The 20,629-nt window shown below is 40.7% G+C and overlaps 2 protein-coding genes across 4 annotated transcripts in view; one reads left to right on the top strand and one right to left on the bottom strand.

Moving 5' to 3' along the window:
• The window catches only part of kcnc2 (potassium voltage-gated channel, Shaw-related subfamily, member 2), a 93,662-nt gene that overhangs the window by 36,422 nt on the left and 36,611 nt on the right, over window positions 1–20,629 (top strand). The window lies entirely within an intron of this gene.
• Window positions 10,087–10,993, bottom strand: LOC121634807. Its single transcript, XM_041977732.1, has 2 exons — window positions 10,220–10,993; window positions 10,087–10,147 (listed from the first exon to the last, which is right to left on the bottom strand). Exons 1-2 carry the CDS (start codon window positions 10,837–10,839, stop codon window positions 10,138–10,140), a joined length of 630 nt encoding a protein of 209 aa, XP_041833666.1. The 5' UTR covers window positions 10,840–10,993; the 3' UTR covers window positions 10,087–10,137.

Genomic DNA, 20,629 nt, shown 5'->3' with positions numbered 1-20,629 from the left:
GGAATTACTGCTCTAATTAAAGGTCCCATATTATCCAAAATTCAATTTCTAAAGGTTTTCGAACAGTCACGTGTGTCCTCATAGTCGGTGTATGAGGCCAAAAAATGACAAAATTCCGTCACCTCTCTCACTTGCTTGCTCCACTTTTTAGCAAATGTGGCTCAAACAGGGAGCCTGAGATCTTTCCTTTTTGACATCACAAAGGGAAATAACCTCTGCCCCCACTAGTGGATACTGTCATTGCCCCCCTTCCCCCCCAAGAGGAATTTTGGGGCAATACCCATTGAGTCTGGCACCCCAAAGAACACAGGGGGTCCCCAAGGCTTTGAATACTTAGAGAGATTATGATTAATGTGCACATATTGTCCCTATTTGGCTTCATCAAAGGACAGGACTAAGCCAGAATGTATTATTTATGTTGAAAATCTCATTTTTGAAAGCATAGACCAAGCATGGTTTCTGCATGGGGTGGGGCACAGGGGTCCATGGCTTTTTAGTATTTGCATGAAATGAGTCCTCAAGGTAAATAGGTTAGGAGCCACTGCAATATACAAATTGTCATGTCAATGGAATAGGCTGTTCTTAGCAGTCTGCAACAATTATATTTCTCATACTCAATGGAAAATGTGCTTAACACCCAGGTATGCATGGAGAAAATTAGAGTCAAATGCCGTAAAAAAAATACACTGACATACAATTTTTTGTATTACCTCTCACTAAAAATTACTTGGGCATCCGGTAAGAGGACTTAATGGTCTGGCCCTTGAAATGTCACTGTAAATAAAAGCCGAGCCACCCAGTGCCCCAAGTCAAGTGTCTTTTTCTCAGTAAATAAATAAATAAATAAATACCACCATCTGTGGGGCAAGAAATTCATTATTTTTACAATGGACACAATTTTTGCCTTTACCTGTGCCTAAATTGAGTGGAAACTGAGTAAAAACAAAACAAATGATGCAGGATTAAATCAATATTGATATATTTAGGACTGAGTACCAGCATTTGAAATATTGGTGTTGGCTTTTGCTGTTGGTGCAGCTTGTTCCTTTAATGTCTGCTTGACAAGTGTCTGCTTTTTCAGTGCTGAGATCAAAGCTAGCTGAAGCACATGGTTGATGCTAATCGACGTCTTGCTATCTTTGTCCTTCTTGATGTTCCTGATAGTGACTTTGACCATGTGCCAGGACATGCCTCACTCCTCTGTCATTCCTCTCCCTTCTTTGCCTCCCTGGCTGCGTTAGTCTTACTTATGCGTGTTTAGTATCCCTGAACACAAGCAATGGAATCAGAAGGGACTTGTAAAACTGTCATGTTGGGAATGGAAGTTCCATGGCTCACAGAAGAAGGATTAGAGCTTTGGAAAAGGTCATGCTTTATGGGCCTTTTGTTGAACCCCTCAAAGCAGAGGTGATTATAGAGAAGGGCATATATCCAGTGACCTGATGTCCTGCAGTAGTGCCTTCTGTTGCCTCCCGACCCAACACTCAGTAGTGGTCACACAGCCTTTTAATACCGTGTGACATTTGTGACTGTGACACAAGCCTTCAGCTTTAAAATGTGTAGAATTTTATTGAATGAATGATGCACCTGCTCCAGACAGCCTGCTGATATATGATATGGGTGAAGGTGTCATTGCTTGATGTGTGCTGCAGTTAGCTTGTCTGGCAAACAGAGATTGTGCTTCAGTTTTCTGTTATTCATTTCTGTTATTCAAAGATAACAGACTCATATCACATTTATCAGGTCAGATTTTTTATTTTTTTTTATATTTACTTCATAGGTTTTCACCTCTAAACTTGTAACACAGTGTTTGAACTCACTCATTTTAGGCAACACAATCTTCTGACCTTCAACATTCACTTCCTGTAAGCTGTTGCCTACTTTCCAAGCATTGCTTCAAATATGGAATTGGATTACATGCAGTCTTCTGATATGCACAGATACTAGGATATCTGAAGGTATCTTGTCTTTCCAAGTTGCAAAGATTTAACTTTGAAACTAAAGACTGAGAGCAAACGCAAAGGACAATCCAGTTCGATTTTCTATTTAGGACAAAAGACATAAGTTTGGAGTTTGAGTCGGAAAAAGTTCCTGTTGCTGGGATAGTCACAGAGACAGCCACAGCGCTCCGATCCAAACCACATCTCAGCACCTAAGCTCTGCCAAGTACAAAGTGCTACTCCTAAATAACACTTCTTTCCTCACTCTGATCTCATTCCTGGAATCATCACCTGCCAGCAGCTTCTAAATTTGCCCTCTGGCTTTTTCACTTGAGGGTCATTTTGTGTTAGATCCCACATTGGCAACATTTAACCTGTGTTTGTTCTATAGAGAGTCTGAACAAAGGTCAAACCAAACAATGCCACCAGATTAAAGTTACCTCATGTAATCAATGAGTTATTGATTGAGGTTAAGGAATGCCAAAAACATCAGTTGAACCAGAAAAAATGGGGATTGATAGTACCAACCACCAGTCTGCTGGAGAGTAACAATCTTTTGGCGTTTTCAGGAGATGTCCTATATAAATCTGGGAAAGGATATAAAGGTGACAAAGGGAAAGAGTTGGACCCAAGATGATTAATTACAGTTGGATAATTTTTTATTTGGGACAGGCAGCTATTGTCACATAATGGTAGAATAATACTCGATGCTGTTACAAAACACATTCATATTGAATTGAGGAGGCTGGATGCATTCCAAACATTCAGGGATGTCCTCTCCTTGCCTGTGTGTGTGTGTGTGTGGGCATTAGTCACTGTACTGGGATGCCAAAAGGGAATTCTGATGCCCTCAGACAACATACTGGGTCCTAACCTTAATAAATCAAACAGACCATTAAGTGGTATTGTTTCAAACACAGATTTCTTGTGTCTTTCTTTATTTTTAGCCATGAATGAGATCAGGTTTGCTAATGTTCCAGTACCAGATAATTCCATGGTTGATCTGTAAGTGTGTATCTTTTTGGAGGGAACCCTTTCTACTGAGGGAATATCCATGACTTTACAAGTTGTATAAAGTAGAACGTTAAGATATAAATTACTCACAAGAAGGAAGCACCTTCTCTCTGGTTTCCATACCTGACTGGGTGGAGAATTTCCCTCTGATACTGTACCATGTTGTAGCCTCATGTTCTTTTGAGTTCCACATCCCTGAACTCACCTTCTCCAGCTATTTACTCAGCATATATTTTCAGATCAGGAGCAGGTGAAAAGCAGCAGAGCAGGAGGATTTGCTTGCAGAAGGAGGAACGGTGGTCAGTTTGGAGCAGAGAACCGGCACACAGGGGACCGGCTCAAGCCGAGCAAATCTCCCGGTGTTCTCTTTACACTCAGTTTTAGTGACTTTGGCCTACATTCACAACCTTTTTCCACAAGCAGGATATTCTCAGTGTGAGACTATAATTAGAATGTCATTCTTTGAGGGACAGCGGTGGTGACTCTGTGGGATGCATTTAACCGAGTTTTCCCTTTAGTTTGATTACAGTTTAAAATTCCCTTTTGTTCTCAAAACTAGGGTTTAGTTATTCATGAAATGAAAACGATCTTTTTCACATCACCATCAGCTGAACACACAGTATGCCATGGTCTTTGAGAGTAAATGTAAGAGGTGAATGCCCGGTGCCAAAAAGCTGGACACTTGACCTAATCAGTGAGTCACTGTTAATGACGGCCATTCTTTGTAATGGCACATTTAAATTGCTCGGAGGCTTAAGTGCAGGTTTTGACAGTTCTTACTACTTGGGTCACGATCATTTTTGCATGTAGCGTCTTATCAAAAACCCATCTACTCCTGCAAGGTTGTACTGAAATATTTGTTTACCAGATTTGTACACTCACTTTCTTTATGCTGTCTTTTCTATCCTTCCTTTCCTCTCAGTACTCCTCATCTCCAATGTAATCCCCTCTAAAATGGTACATATCCCCTCACCAAGCAGGGTAAGACGAGATGTGTGGCCATATCCCTCCAAGTCTGCCTGGCATTGATCTTCCTGGCAGAGCCTGTTCTTCAGTCTCCTTTTGAAGAAAAAGCTTTTGCACATTTAACGTGACAGCGTGGCTCTGCTTTACCTACCCAGCCACACAAACAGGACACGTCAAAGATCCCTGTGAGAAAGCCTGTTGGGCTGCGTTTTGCATCTACTCACAGCATGAGTTTTGGATGTATATCCAGAAATATTTAATTCCATTATTTTACTCAGGTTTTTCTTGTACAACAGAGCTGCTATGCTCACGTGGCTTCTCTGTTTTCCCACCATCACATCCCTGGAGGTGTGCCGTTGTTTGAATGCAGCTATCTTTAGAACATTAATGAATTGAGTAAAGGTGTGAAATGGCTGCCACAGGAGGTCAGAGGCTAGTCATTTTTCATCAGGATGAAGTTAGCAAGCTTAAAAGAGGGAAATAGCTTTGTTTGGAGTGCCAAGTCATTTCAAGCCAATCTACAAGAACCAGAGGGGCCAGTCTTTTTCAGGCCAGATTGAGGAGCCAGGCTATCCACCTCTTTCAGGGATTCCTTTAACTTTCCCCGTCACATATAGCCCTTAGGTATTCGCTGGCAAATGCAAAGACAAATATCTTCCACCATAAGAATGTGTCTTTCCCAACAGTCTAATAGTGCCTATAAGCCTTGCACAACAGTGCATATAAAGTGTCTTTGGTCCCCAAAGTGTGCGAGGAGCCTCCGGCAAAACATGTTCTCTTTGTCCTATACTTTGAATGTATTCTACCTCTTCTCTTTTCCTTACTATAAACATTTATTTCATTAAAAAAAGAAAATGAATGAATTGAAGAAAGGTTTAAAAAAAAGAGAAAAACAGCAAATTGTCTAATAGCTTGTGTTGTGAAAATTATTTTTAGTGGCACAAATTTGATGATACATGATGTCCCATGTGCGGGACCTGATGTAATTTAAAAAATAAATATGTATTTTACTTTTCTACTATTCTTCCAGCCTCTCTTTTAATATCTTACACATGTTATACACCATTGGTGAGCAAAGAATCTTGAGATTTGAAGGATGCATACCATTCCAGACTCATAACTGTAGACTCAGTAAACACTTATTTCAGACAAGTCACAAACGCAAAAATATATGCACTGTACCTTTAAAGCCATACTGTGCAATGAAACTGCAACAAAATTAACCGTAACCCGGTTATTGTGTAATCTTAAAAAGGTATAGTTGGACATGTTTAAAGAATACTTAAGGTATTAAAAACCCCTCCCTGCTTTTCACTCTGTTTTTGTACAGATTAAACAAGATTTAATTAGTTAAGAATCTCGTTTTGGAGTTGCTAAAGCAAACGAATTGTCTTCTGTTTCCAACCATAAATTGAAGACACACATGAAATGGGTAAATCTTACAAAGCAACCAAAGAAGTGCATTTTCACCAACTTTTCTTTTTAGTGATTATTGCTGTAGTGTTTGCAAATTGGAAATTCCATCTTTCATCATGCAACTGATGGATCCTACATGTAATCGCCTAATACACAGCAACCTTAAAAATACTAATGAAACTGCATGAGGCATTAATGGATCTCTGTAGTTGCAGCTAGCATCTCAAACTGCCCTCTGGGGGGTAGACCAGGATGTTGGCCTTGCTCGCTCCAGGGCTTTTATTGATTTTTAACTCACTGGCTCTGATTCATGCCAATAGGTTCACTGTCCACTTTGTCTATTGTTACCTACAGAAGAGAGATGCAGTAGAAGATGCTTTAAATGTTAAAATGGTGAACAAAAAACAGATTTTCTCACATTTACTTTCCATCTAAAACATTGTACGAAAGTCTTGGCTTTCAAGTTTTTTTGTACCTTGCTTTTCTTTTTTGCATCACTTAAGACATAAAGACCATCATGATGCAAACTGATGAAGCACTTTGTGTCATTCTGTCCAATTCTTTCTACAGACACCTCAGAAGGTGCATAACATTATATTTCATTGCTCAGCTGATGCTGTTGCTTTCCATCTGGTGTATCATTATCTCATTCACTCTCCTTTCTTTTGCCCCCCACCATCAGGTCTGTCATTGATATATTAATTCAATGACAGACAAATGTAAAAACAAAGAATAATACTTGAGTGTTAAGTGAAGCCCTGTATCCATACAACACCCAGACCACCATTCTGCCTGCCATGATACTGGGCAGGATAAGTAAGAAAAAAGATCTCCAGCAGCCTTATTGGGACAGGTTAGGACTAAAGGCAGGCCAACAAAAACTGGAAAAGATGGTGCCTTGAAGGAAGCAGATGCTGCTCTAAAATCTCAATAGATCTTTTTGCTTTGAGCTCATTTACACATCACGGAAGTGTAAATGTTAAAGCTTTACCATGACAGAAGAAGCCATATATGAACACAATCCAGAAATGTTACACTCTCCTCTGACTCAAAGTGCATTTAAAATAATCTGATGCAAAGTAGAAAACTGCTCTGCAGTCACATGAATCAAAACTTTAATTTCTTTTTGGAAACCATGGACACTGTTTCCTATGGACTAAAGAGGAGAAGGACCTTTCAGGTTATAATCAGTGGTCAGTTCAAAAGTCTGCATCTATGATGTTATTGGGTTGCATTAGGGCCTTTGGCGTGGAAGCTCCATCTTGTCAGGGAAGGACTTGCATATTAAAGCAAGACAATGCTAAACCACATTCTGCATTCATAACAACAGCTCGGCATTGTAGGAGAAGAGTCCAGGTGCTGAACTGACCTGCCTACAGTCTGGAATAAGTCTAAAGTTGTCTGGATTTGGATATAAATCACTGTATTAAAAAAGATTGCATCATTGGTGAGTTACCTACATTTCAATTGCAAATGTTTTGGTAAAAAATCTTTTCCATCAACTGAATCACAGGGATCAAGTTTTTCCAAAAGCAAATCACGTGTATCTAGTTATAGGAAACAGCAGATTATTTCATTCTAAGAGACTCATTGCAAAACTTATTTTTTAATCATCCATCTTTTGATTTAGAGATGTTTTTCCCCAATTTTTACTGTGTTTTATCATCTTGTCAAAACAAGTCCAGAAATATATAACAGTGTGAGCTTCAAAGCTGCTACGGTGCAAGAAATACTTCAGACATCAATGTTCAGACTGGAGGAAACATGTGAGGAACTAATAGAAGTTTTGTATTTGAAGCAACTGAGCTGAGCACTCTGATATAAAAGATTATTAAAATATCTGCCTGTACACCACCTGCAACACTTCTGACAAGAACAAAATACAGCTCTCCTCATTAACACTTGAGTGTATCATTGATTAGCATTAAAATGTTTGCCATGGAAACAGCTTACGCAGGTCCCGGTTTCTATGTCTAATTGTTTTCTGTTTTAAAAGATTCAGACTTGAAAGAGGTCAAACGTCAAAGAGCAGCACAATAATATCAAATTGAAACAACATAGCTCATTTTGTGTCAATTGGACCTTTGTTCTCTTGAAAAGCTTCTTCAGTTTCCCCGAAGGCTTAAAAAACACACTGTAAGTGCAAGAAAATCAAGGGGAGGTGAAGGTGAGTGGGAATGATTTGTGAAGTGTTTTTAACTCCAGGTGAAATGAAGCATAGCCTCCACTGCACTCCAGGCAGCCTCATTGGTCACCATTTACACGTGAAAAAGGCCATTGGTCACTGGCCATTCATCATGTTATGAAGTGATCGAGAGTTTGGTGCAAAATTGGCTTCTGTAAAAAAAAAGAAAAAAGAAAATGGAACAACCACTCATGGAAGATGCTCATTCATCGTTTTAGACTGCTAAAAACAACAACAAAATATCCTAGCTCTGGTTCAGGACTATATTATTCAGCCTTGAAGAACATTAAATAGAATTGTCATTGATGGGAACTTTTTATTTTATTTATCATTTTTTATATCCGTCTGATTCCAGCCTTGCTGAATCACCTCTTGATCATCACTGACCTTTATTCAACCGAAGTGTGAGACACTGTGGCTTGTAGGCCTTTCCAGGTCTCCATCTAATCATAAAACAACTAAGTGTTGGGCAAAGCTGAAAATGAAAGTCACAGAAGATGAACTTACTAGTCTTGTTACGACCCCTTCTTCTTTTGTGGCTTTGTTAATTATGTTTGTGTGCAGGTGCAGCTGGAGTATTCGGCGGGGCGTATATAAGACCCGCCTACAATCGGCCTGGTCTCTTCTTTCTTTGCTCCGCTCCCAGGCCGGACCTGCGCCGTTGCACCTCGCGTTTGTGTTTGGTTTAGTTCTACATCATACAACACTGCCTGCATTATATTTGTACACACAACCAAGCACGCCCTGACATTACTGATATTGCAGACAATCACACTTCATGATTATATTATTTTGTCTTAAGTTTTGGTTTAATAAATAATTATAATTGGTTTTCTTGGTTGTTCGGCGTTGTTTTGTTATAACCGTACGGCTGGTTGTAACAAATGGGGGCTCGTCCTTCTTGTTCTCGGGTTTTTGTGTTCTCGTTGGGTGCGCCGTGGTTGTTCTTTTGAGTGTGCGTTGGGTGGTTTGTTTTGGTTGTTCTTTGTTTGGTGTTTGGCGCCTGCGGCTGTCTTTGTTGGCGGAGGGACGAGCCCGCGGTGACGTCGTTGGCTGGGAGTGGAGTTTCGTTTGGCCGGGGTGAGTTGGTTGCTTTTTGCGGCTTAGCCGGTCGGTTGCAGGCTCGGTGCCCCGGTTAGGTGTGGAGACGTTGCTCCTTTGGGCTTCGTCTGTGTTTTTTTTTGTTAGTGTCGCGGGGACGCGGTTAGTGTTCGCTGCGCCAGCAGTGATCTCGGGGGCACGTCCGCGGGGTTTGAGGGGGTGATCTGTGTAGATTGCCTCGCGTCCCCGCTGGTTTTCAGTGCGTAAGTACCCGCCGCTGGCCTGCGTGAAGACTAGGGTTGAGCTTGGTGTTAGGTTAGATAAGTTTTGTTAGGCAGGTGTGGTAGCGGGGCATTGGGTCTGCTGCTGTTTGTTGGTGCCGTTTTTGCCGTTTGGCCTGCGGTGTTTGTGTTGTGTGGGGAAATCATGGTGACTGTGTCGGAGTTTTTTCGCTCTCCTTCGCTGGAATTTTTGGAGGAGTGTACAAAGGATCAGCTGCTGGAGATTGGTCGTTATTATGGCGTTGAGATTGATAGCAAACGTCTTAAGGAGAATTTTAAGGCCATCCTGATTGCCAATTTGACGGAGAAAGGTGTTCTTTTGGCTAAGCCTCCGTCGGATTCTTTGCCGGGTGCAGCTTCGCTGACGCCGGGTGCGGTTTCGTTACCGCCGGGTTTGACGTTTGAGCAGCAAAAGGAATTGCTGCGCTTACAGTTTGAGATTGAACGCGTGAAGCTGGAGTCAATAAGGGAAAGCAGGCACAGTGACGCTGCGGTGCGCTCGTTGTCGGGTTCCTCTGCTGCCGACACTTTTGATGTTCTTGGTAACTTGCGCCTTTTGCCTCAGTTTCAGGAGAGCGATCCGGACTCTTTTTTCCTGATTTTCGAGCGGTTGGCCGACGCACGTAAGTGGGACAGTTCGGCGCGCGCTCTGTTGTTGCAGTGCGTTCTGGTGGGCCGCGCTCAGGAGGCGTTTTCTGTGCTGTCCGTGTCGGATAGCCAGGATTATGTTAAGGTGAAGGCGGCTGTTTTGCAGGCTTATGAGCTGGTGCCTGAGGCATACCGACAGCGGTTTCGGTCTTGCGGAAAGGCCGCTGGGCAGAGTTATCTCGAGTTTGCTCGGGATTTGAAGTTGCATTTCACGCGCTGGTGCTCAGCTGCGAAGGTGGCTGATTTTGAGCGGCTGTGTGAGTTGATTCTCTTGGAACAGCTGAAGGAGTCGGTGCCGTGTGTGGTTGCCACGTACATCTGTGAGCAAAAGGCCGAGACGGTGGCTGTGGCTGCGGCGCTGGCGGATGACTATGTTTTGACTCATAAGTCCCAGTTTCTGTATAGTGATGGGCCTTTTCCGGGTAGTGGGCGTGGTGAGTGCCGAGCTGCGTCCGTGCGTCGTGGGGATGTGTCGTCTGACGCGCGTGCCGGGGCGGACGTGTGCCACTACTGCCGTGAGAGGGGTCACTGGAAGGGGGATTGTCCTGTGTTGTCATCTAGGGGGAAAACCTCGGCACAGAATGTTAATCCGACCGCGTTTGCAGATCCGGGTGGTTCTCCTGTTGCCGCTGCTGGAGTGTGCACTTCATTTCCTTTGCATGTCCCCGACGCGCTGGATTCGTATGCCCCTTTTATTCGGACTGGGTTCGTGTCCTTGACAGGTGGCGCGAAGACTCCTATTCGGATTCTGAGAGACACGGGTGCGTATGATTCGTATGTCGTGGGTTCGGTCCTCCCGTTCTCTTCCCGTTCGGCTACTGGTGATTATGTTGTGGGTCGTGGCATGGGCTTGACGACGTTGCCTACTCCGTTGCATAGAGTGGTTTTGGACTGTGAGCTGGTGCGTGGGGAAGTGTCTGTGGGCGTGCGGGCCGCGTTGCCCGTGGATGGAATTCATTTTATTTTGGGGAATGGCCTGGCGGGCGGCCGTGTTTGGTCTGCTGATCCCTTCTTGCTGCGCGCTGCCGGTTCGCTTGTTGGTGACAGTGGTGTTCGTGTGACAGCCTCCCCTGTGGTTGCGCTGTGTCCGTCTGTTCAGGGGGGTGGGTTGTCTCCGCCTCCTAGGGTGTTTCCAGCGTGTGCCGATATGCGTGCTATGTGCGCGGCTTCGCTGGATGCGGTCGCTGTGAGGGAGGACGTTGCTTTGTCTGTGGCAGATTTTCCTCTTGAGGTGTCTCACGAGGAGTTGGTCCGGGAACAGCGTGCTGATCCGTCTTTGACAGTGGCCTTTGGTCTGGCTGTCCCAGGGGCGGCAATAGCAAGCGTGGCGAGTGGGTACTTTGTGCATGATGGTTTATTGTTTCGGAAGTGGACATTTGGGGGCGACCGGGCGCGTGAGGTTGTGTTTCAGCTGGTGGTTCCATCTATATTTCGCACTGTTGTCCTCGGAGTTGCTCATGACGACTCTGGTCATTTTGGTGTGCGGAAAACATATTTGCATCTCCGCAGGCATTTTTTCTGGCCGGGGGCGAAAAAAGATGTGTCTGCTTTTCTTAAAACGTGCCGGGTCGTCCGTTCCGGTGCCGGATGACCCCTGCTGTGTTCGGTCGGGGCGTGACATTGCTAGAGCTGATGCGTTGTCGAGGGCTCCTGTGGTTCGGTCTGTGGGTTCCCTGGTGTGTGGTGGTTGCCCTGTTTCTCACCTTCTCTTCCCCTTTAGGTGCCGGTGGAGGTGATGGTGAGGGTAAATTTGGTTGGGTGTTTGTACACGTTTGTTTTTGTTTTGGTTTTGTTTCGGTGGTTCACGGGGATGACTCCCCATGACCCCCGTTTTTATGGGGGGTGGTGTTACGACCCCTTCTTCTTTTGTGGCTTTGTTAATTATGTTTGTGTGCAGGTGCAGCTGGAGTATTCGGCGGGGCGTATATAAGACCCGCCTACAATCGGCCTGGTCTCTTCTTTCTTTGCTCCGCTCCCAGGCCGGACCTGCGCCGTTGCACCTCGCGTTTGTGTTTGGTTTAGTTCTACATCATACAACACTGCCTGCATTATATTTGTACACACAACCAAGCACGCCCTGACATTACTGATATTGCAGACAATCACACTTCATGATTATATTATTTTGTCTTAAGTTTTGGTTTAATAAATAATTATAATTGGTTTTCTTGGTTGTTCGGCGTTGTTTTGTTATAACCGTACGGCTGGTTGTAACAGTCTTCTACTGTCCAGCCCCTGTGGTTCAAACCTCAGACAGATCTTTGGTTCTCACTAGTTAAGGTGAGTTTTGCCTGATTCCAGTCCTGCCTGTGGGACCCTGTTTCCAGCTGTTTTTGCTGTGCATTTCACCCTAGTTTCAGTTTGCCACTGTACTTGACGATCACTTGATGTCAGACTATGGTCTTTGAGTGATGAGTTTGCAGTCATCCCTTTCAGTTCAAGTTGTTTTTGCCCTCTGCCAGACTGTGACGTTGTTAAAGCAGAATGAGATGGGCGTGTAATACTCAGATGTTGATTTTAGAATAAATAGTAGTGGTCTCTGTATATTTTATCTAGCTTATGCTCTTGCAAAATCCCAATTTTCTATGTCTGCTTGTAAATGCAACACTTCCATCTTAGCCTCTCCCCACTGAGTCTGCAAGCAGGTGAGTAAAGCGTAGACGCGATTAAAAATAGAAGCAAATTTCACATATATACCTTAAGCAATGTTTAAACTTTATTACATTTTACTGTAAATTAAATTTAGATTTGAGGCATGCTAAGAAATGCTAGCTGCCGAGTTAATGTTTAAAAAATAAATAAAGTCGAATTGAAGTTTCTCATCATTATTAGGACATTAGTGGTTCACTCACAATATCATTGTAAATTACATTGTGGTAAAAGCCAAATTGTCCTTTTTTCTTCTACTCATAGAAACAAATCTTTAATTTTACTTTGTTAAATTTGTATTATTCGTTTTTCCCTTTTTTCTATCAATAATGTATGCTTTGCTTTTAGCTGAACTCTGAAAAGTGAAAAAAGTGCTATGAAATTGTTTGCAGTGGGGTTTTTTATGTAAGTGTTAAATGATTTGGTGAATGTAGCTGTGAAAGTTGCTTTATTCATAAATAATCTTTTTCACTGACAACCATGTGTTTGTTCTTTTTTAAAATCAAATTCGGTACAAGACAGGATGGATCCATGCTTTCATGTTATTCTGAACTTATCTGAATCTTACATCTGAAATGGAGACTCATCACACCAGGCAACATTTTAACAAAAACTTTTGTTTCCAAATTTTGGTGAGCCTGTGTGGATTGTAGTCTCAGTTTCCTGGAGACTGATTCGTATTTAGATCAGAGAGATGTGGAACTTATATTTCCACTTTTTCAGGTGATGTCAATCAGATTTTGTCATATTGGCTCACACATATGCAGTGCACCCAGTAAAACTGCAGATTCTCCCCTAATAACAAACCCAAATTTAACAGACCATCCTTCTGCTAGTCAGTACCAAATTTAGTACCAGAAAGCTGCAAAACCAGGTTTGAGTCTGTGTGTGTGCATGTGTGTGTGTATGTGCCTGTTCAATTTGTTCTTTGATGTCAAGGCAGTACAGTAATCTTTAGAATTTGTTTTAGATGTGTTACATTAGACATTTGTTATGACAAATGTTTAGAAAATGAAGCAGAGAATAATGTGGATGTGCTATTTTTGTCTTTACCTCCCCTTGAGACAAGGCTTATTCTCTCATCTGAACGGTTCTATGGAAAAATAGATGAGTAAAAAAGACTTAAGTCTTGTTTGTCTTTTCCAGTCCTGCATTTCTTTAGTCATTATGACTTCACCACACACACACGCACACACAGATTTCTCCTCTCCCTCGCTCATTGGCCATGGATGGCAATGACCTTGAGGCAGTGGAGAATTTGGAAATCACAAACCCGTAAAACAGTCAAGGGAGTCAAGGGAGGGATGGATGTCGATGCTTTCCTAGGCAGACCTCATTTAGTAGTTGGGGGGCAAGGGAAGTGTGTGCTTTCATTACAGAAGTTGATATCCAGACTCACCGGTGGGAGGCAGGGAGAGAGACAGATAGGGGAGTATTAGAGGGAAAGAGTAAAAAAAAATAAATAAATCAAAGGACAGAAAAAAAGCTACAGGATCCCTAATGGAAGCTGGACTATATGAGAATGCGTTCAATTCTCCTGCTATTCTGAACTTCTACTTTTCCTCCACTGACTTTCACATAAATGCAGCAGGTATATAGTCTGATTTAACTTCTATTTGATGGCATGCCACTCACTCATTTAACTGCTCATTCATGAACAATACATATGCCCACACAAATATGGTACAAACGCTGCAGCACTTCATGTCTACATGATGCAATTTCCTTCCCTCTAGCAATTTGTTTCATCTTTACACAACATCAGGGCTGCCCTTTCACTCCACACATCCAACCATAGCTGCGCTGCACATCTCAGTCACCTTTGGGGAAAACAAATGTTTATATCTCCGCTGCCTCGTTGCTTAGATCACCTCCACCTTGCAGAGTTTGTGGATACCTACACGCTGAATGCAGGCAATCAGTGTGCCGACACATGCTGCCTCTGCCTTGCTGAAGTGATGATACTTAGATACAACTCAATACTAATACCCAGGAGAATACTTGGTACCATCTTCAATATCTCAGAAAGGGAATATGACCAATGAAAAGGCAATAAAGTTTTTAGCAAAAAGGGCTCCAGACTTTTTCCTCTCATGCAACACTATACAATATTCCTGTCTTTACAATATCTTAAAGGTGTCATGTTTAAGAATTACTGACCTCTAGTGGTAAAAACAATCATAGCAATGACTTCACATGCCAACCCCAGCTATGTATAGATGGTGACTGTCGATGGTCAAAACTCTTCCAGACATACAGTACCAGTCAGATGTTTGGACATACTTACCCACTGGATTTAATGGGAAAGTGTTTGTTTTTCTAGTTTGCTCAGAATGAAGCCATCTTTCTGTCTTCCTCCTCCTTCAGTTGTGTCCATGTGTTTAGGAATGCTCTGCTTTCCTAACACTGCTAACTCACTGTACATTGTTGCCTTTAAAACCTTAAAATATGAGAAAAGCAATCCTATTAAGCTAATACTTTGATGCTCCATGGATTGATTAAAAAATTTAAGTTATTTGTTCCTACAACAGACAGCTTAATGTTATGAAGCGTAGACATGCTGGATGGGAGGTGATGGAAGGGCCTTTTTACAGAGGTGCTGTGTGAAGTTGGGTTGCAAAGATGCAGCTACGTTATCCAAATTTCATTTTTAAACCGTGGCTTGCTTTTTTTGACAGCATCAGTATTGTTCAAAACAAAAGATACAACTTATGATTGAACGTGAGTCAAATTTCTGTTTTACCACCCAAATATTTCATGGGTTTTTTCTCTGGCTGTGCACCAGAACAGATCAGTTTCAATGAATTTTGCTCAGTTGTTCGGAACAATTAGTTAGTCCGGGAAGACTAATCTTCCTACAAACTCTTAACATTATAATAAAATAGAGCGTAAGAGAAAATGGCACAGTGGTAAATTTGAAGGATATGGAGGAGTTGGAGGCAAAACTCCCCAAATAGATAATCAGAAAACTGAGTAAAAGGTAGAACAATAAAAATGAAAATAAAAACCTTTTATATGAGCCAATAGTTTTGTTGAAAACCTAACTACTGTGTTCAAATTGAAATGGTTAATAAACATAAGAGTACCGCCTGAGTACTAAACATTCCTATCCTTTAAGTTTTATTAAGTGCATTGTTCTTTTCTTTCCTTCTAGTTTTATTATATTTATTTCTTCTAGTTTTATTAAGTGTATTATTAAGTTAAGTCCATTATTAGAAGACTTTGACGATTACAGCATATAAGCTTGTGTTTGGTTTAAAGTAGCAACATTATTATTGGTTCAAATAAGGCAGTTAATTCTTTCCCAATGCCAGTTGTACTCAAGGTTTTGAGTCACGCTCAAAAACTACCTTGCAAGGGAAAAATCTAAAATCTATGACAAATGACGGGATGGCATTTTACTATATTCTGTAGGATGTGGTGGATAATAATTTCTGATAACCATTACTTGCTGAGATCGAATACTTTATGATCTATTAACACATCCCAGACAAACACAATGGGACCGAGACTGAGCTGTATGTTATTGCAGAATCGTTTGACACAGGGTTGAATCCCAATAAAACACACTGAAAAGATTGATGTTTTTAGGGTTATATAGAACACTATAAAAAAGAGCAAAGGAGTCAACGATCCACTGATCATTAACATGCATTTTTGCAGTTTTTTTATTTTTAGTTTTTTTGTAGGTTAAGCAATGAGGATTTGGTTTTATGGTGATGTGGTGAAGTAGTCTTTGTTAATTCCTGCTCTAGGGCTTCTTCAGTCTTCTGTGTTGTTCTTTTCAGCAGCTTCTTATGCATTCTTCTTACTCCCTGCGGGCTAATTGGCCCCAACTCGATATGAAACGCCAGATAGCTTCACCCATAATGCTTAGCGCTGATATTCATTCTCTGGGGGCTGCTCTATTGTGTTTCAGTAAAAGCTAGCCCGGTTTGTGTGCCTGTTTGGCTGGAGAGGAGACAATTTGGGGTGACAGTGCTGTTATATGTCTGTGTGTGTGTTTGCTTGTGATGTCATGTGTGTCTGTCTTCAAGTGCATGCCAGACTGTCTGCATGGTACAGTGCAAACACACTGAATGCTGGCTGCTCCCAAATGTCACTTTCTGCTGCGCAGGTTGCCTGGCAGCATGTTGAGGTTGGATGAGCATATTAATTTGATGAGAAGCCACACTGTTGGGAAATTGATGCAGATCTGCTTGCTTTGTATTCAGACTGTCATAATTCAAAATCCTCTTATGTAAGCTAAATATTGGAAATAAATGGTATTAACTCACAATACAAGAGATTATCTCTCACCGAGGAGTCTTGTTTAGATTTCATATTGTGGTAACTATAAGCAATGTGATTCATGCAACTGGCCTGTAGTGTTACTAAGCAAGTCTCGATTTGATCTTGAGGTACTTTTTAACTTGCGTTCACCTTACCTCCTGATGTCTGTTTTAAGTGAGTTAGGACAGTAAGCATTCAGTGTATTGCAATTTGCGCATCTTCATCGGGACATCCCAAACAGTTACGTAAACATTCACCAAGCACTTTACAAAGGAGCTGCCACAGATTTTACAAGTGGATATAGTATAGTGATGTAATCTGCTGGTTTGTGGATTAATGTTTTAAAGCCTGGAGGACAGCATATAAATTAATAAGGACATGGCTGATTTCAGAAGCAGTTGATTTGAATTCTGCAAAATGTGTCTTCTGTGGTTGGAATAATGATCCTCTTAATTGGTATCATTAAACACTTTCAAAAAGGTTTGATGGTTTCAAGTCTTAAGTTCAGCCCAGTCTCACCAATGGTTGTAAAATATAAACATTTGTCCACATATATATAAGAATATAGTGAAGTAGTTTCTTGGTGTAGAAATAATGGGATGCCTTGGTTTTAGGCAATTGTATGTGGAAATGTACTCTTCCCCCCATGGACCAGTGTAGTTTTCACAGTTTGTCTTGTTATTTGAGTTTGTTAAAGATGGCTTTTTCCAAATGATGGTCCCATTGAAAGTAAGATACACTATAAAACCAAGAATTGGTGACGGGAGGGCTACCTTGGAATTGGTTCATTGCTATATGATGTAGTTACATCATCTCTGTCATATCAAAGACTTGCTTGTAATGTTCAGGCGTTCATTCTTGAATACAAATTTAGTGTCAAGATAACTACATCCATCATTTTTATACAGACTATAACCCTTTTCAGACATAAGAAATGTAACATTAATGGCTCCATCAATTTCGGTTGACACTCAGTTACTCAGACATTGTTACCTTTTATGTTAATGTTACGGTTCATTTAGGCATGTCAATGAAAGTGATGGAGAGTGCCACAGTGTCTGCACGGTAGTGGCCATCATTGAGAGATAGGACAGTACATCAAGTGAGGTATTGTCTATCATTACTGTCTCATGGGTTCAGTTTTTTCATATGGTATTACAAAAGGTATTCTTGTTGGCATGCCAGGTGCACAGATGTGTAAAACATAAGGACCCATGGATGGAAGCAGCTTTTCTGCATATAAAGTGATGATTTTAATTTATTTATTTACTGGTCAGTCGGTGGCAGTGAATGAAATTTCCATTGAAGTTACTAATTTGCAAGTATACCATTTTTACTCATAGCATACATAAAAAGGTTAAATGTTTGACAGACAGCCATGATCACATCTGTGGTGGTGCTTTGTCTTTGTTGTACAGTAACACACAAAGACGACTGAAATATTTGATAAAATATCCAACCTGCCGTGCATACAACATGCATGGCAGGTTGGATATGTTGATCATCTGTTCATCACCCTCATAATAAAAGTCAAAATTTCAGAGCTGCTGCAGCTCAGCTCCTTATCCGTCTCTTTCTCACTCTTTTTTTGAACGTTAGTGAGATAGTAATGGGAGCCACTTCATGAATCATTAAAAACATTTTTTTTCCACGATAGGGTGCGATTTAGCTAAATGGATGTGGACCATGAGAGCTTTTCCATCTTATTTTTTTTTATTTAGTGTTTGGAAGACTGATGGTTGGGATAGTCATGTGTAAGCCACAGCCAGCACTTCACATTCATTAAAGTACCAGGGCATTCATTAAAGTAAACGTTACTCTTTCTTCATACCTCTCTTTTACAACCAATAATTTCTGCAATTGCTATCACTTCATAGCTGGCTTGTTTGTTCTTTTTTTTCCCCCTGAGGATTTTGATTTCATCAGCTTTCACATAATGTAATTATAGGGCTAATGGCATTTTTTTTTTATCCCCCAGAGATTTGAGAAGCTACTATATCTAACAGCAAGTTGTGATATATTTAAATTTTAGAAGATCAGACCAGAATTTAAATTAAAAAATAGAAAAGGAAATAAATTAATAAGCTTTGTGACAGGGCATTATGTAAGGATAGTGACTTCACAAAATAATAGGGCTCATCCTCTTCTGACCATGAATGATAATTTGTCCAAGGACAAACATTGTCTTAAACAAATTTAATTGGATTCTAGCCAGTAAGTTGGAAAATACCATGTTTCTACTGAAAATTTATAAATTCACAGTTAAAAGGAAACTGCTCTATAAGGAAAAAATAAATGAATTGTGGTTAACATTCTAACATGCAGCCATTTATCTGTAGTTGTTCATATATTTTTATGAACAGTTCTAGCCCACCTAGTGCAGCACCAGGAACTTGGCCATTGGCAAAATCTGCTGTTTTCTACAAATGGATATGGTCACACATCCACAGCAATAATTCGACATATAGCTTATTTATTTTGGCACAGATCAGTAAAGCATTACTGCTGTAGAACCCAACTTTAAAAATAAAATTTAAGTTTTACCTCCAATGGCAGCAGCGCCATTGTCAGAGATATTTGGGCTTCTATTAATTAATCTACATATGCATTCTTATCACTGCGCATGTTGAACCATGGTGTTGATATCATTGTACCACCAGTGTCCAACGGAAACATGCACAAAATCAATACTGAAGCAAGTGGGCTGCACATCAAGCAATGATTGTGATATAATGTGAAAAGTAAACAGTAAAGTCTTTTACACACTGGTCAAAAAACTTCCTAATACATGGTAGAATCTTTTTACTAACACCTGTTAGCATCTTTTCTTTAATACATCCTAACATCTTTTCGCTAACACCTGTTAACTGACACCTTTTAGCATTTTTTTCCACTAACACCTGCTAGCATCTTTGTGCTAGCACATGCTTCCATCTTTTCGCTAACACCTGGTAGCATCTTTTTGCTAACACCTGTTAGCAATCTTTGCTAATGATGGCCATAGCTCATGTTTGCTTTACAGAAACCAAATCTCCTTATAATAATATGTCTGTTTTTGATATGCCAAACTGAAAAAAAGATAATGGAAAAATAAAGAAATGACTGCTCAAAACTTTACTAAGTTCAAACTAAACATCCAAATTGGAAACTTAAACATATTGCCAACAATGATGGAAAATAGATGGGAGTAAAGAATTGTTCATTTCAATATGAAATCAGCTGTATGTATTTTTAAAAAGATTTAAATGATAGGTCAAGGTTTTTGCTAAAATGCTAAGGCATTAAAGGTGTTTTTCAGCTAATTTGATTTCATTTTTTTTTAAATATGAATCCCCAAATTCACCTCTACAACTCTACAATTTAGTGTTCTACAACATGACAGGTTTCATGAGTGATCAGTAAGGACCAGAATACATACTGAATCTGATATGAATAATTCAGCAAGCAAGCCACAAATAGATCTGCCATTGTGGCTTTGATCCTTTTTGAAGAATAAATGGCACAAAAAAAACTCCTGGTTGTTGTATCTGACAGCAGCAGCACGGTCGAGCGGAGGTCAATTCACCAGATTAAGGTGCTTATATTTATAATGTTTAATGGGTTGTTAATATTTTGCTACTAACTTATAGTATAATATTGGTCATTGAATGTCATCCATATGTTTTGTTAATCTTTACCATCAGAATTTACCTGGTTTATTAGCAAGAATGATTCAGATAGACAGAAAATGGTAAGTTTAAATTTGCATATAATTGTCAGAACAAAGTCTTCATCTCATGGATATCATAAAATTAAACTCCCATGTGTAGCCTTAAACAAATTGTTGTACTTTCCAGTACAAAGTGTGTCAAATTGAAAATTAGGTGTTTTACATTTAGCTGGAAGCCACTCATCAGGCACAAGTCCCTGATCCCAGCTCTACACAGGCCTTGAAAAAAATACTATCTGACCTGCATCTGCATAAAAATTGGGGTTTCTGCAGTCAGTGGAGGTGTAGGTGTGTGAGTATTTGAATATCAAACATGAATTCATTCATTGGTTCTTGATTTCATCATGGTTTGGTCTCTACATTTAGATGAAAGACTCCTCAGGACATAAAGGACATATCTCCTATACCTGGGTTTCCGCTACATAAATGATCATGGCGTGCCGTCATGGCAAGACAAAAGCCGCCATGCCATCAGAAATATGACTTTTCTTTTTGTTACAAATGTAAA

This window comes from Melanotaenia boesemani, chromosome 23 (assembly GCF_017639745.1).
Source record: "Melanotaenia boesemani isolate fMelBoe1 chromosome 23, fMelBoe1.pri, whole genome shotgun sequence".
Classification (NCBI taxonomy): domain Eukaryota; kingdom Metazoa; phylum Chordata; class Actinopteri; order Atheriniformes; family Melanotaeniidae; genus Melanotaenia; species Melanotaenia boesemani.
The sequence above is the reverse complement of the archived record's forward strand: the minus strand, read 5'-3'. Positions and strand labels throughout refer to the sequence as shown.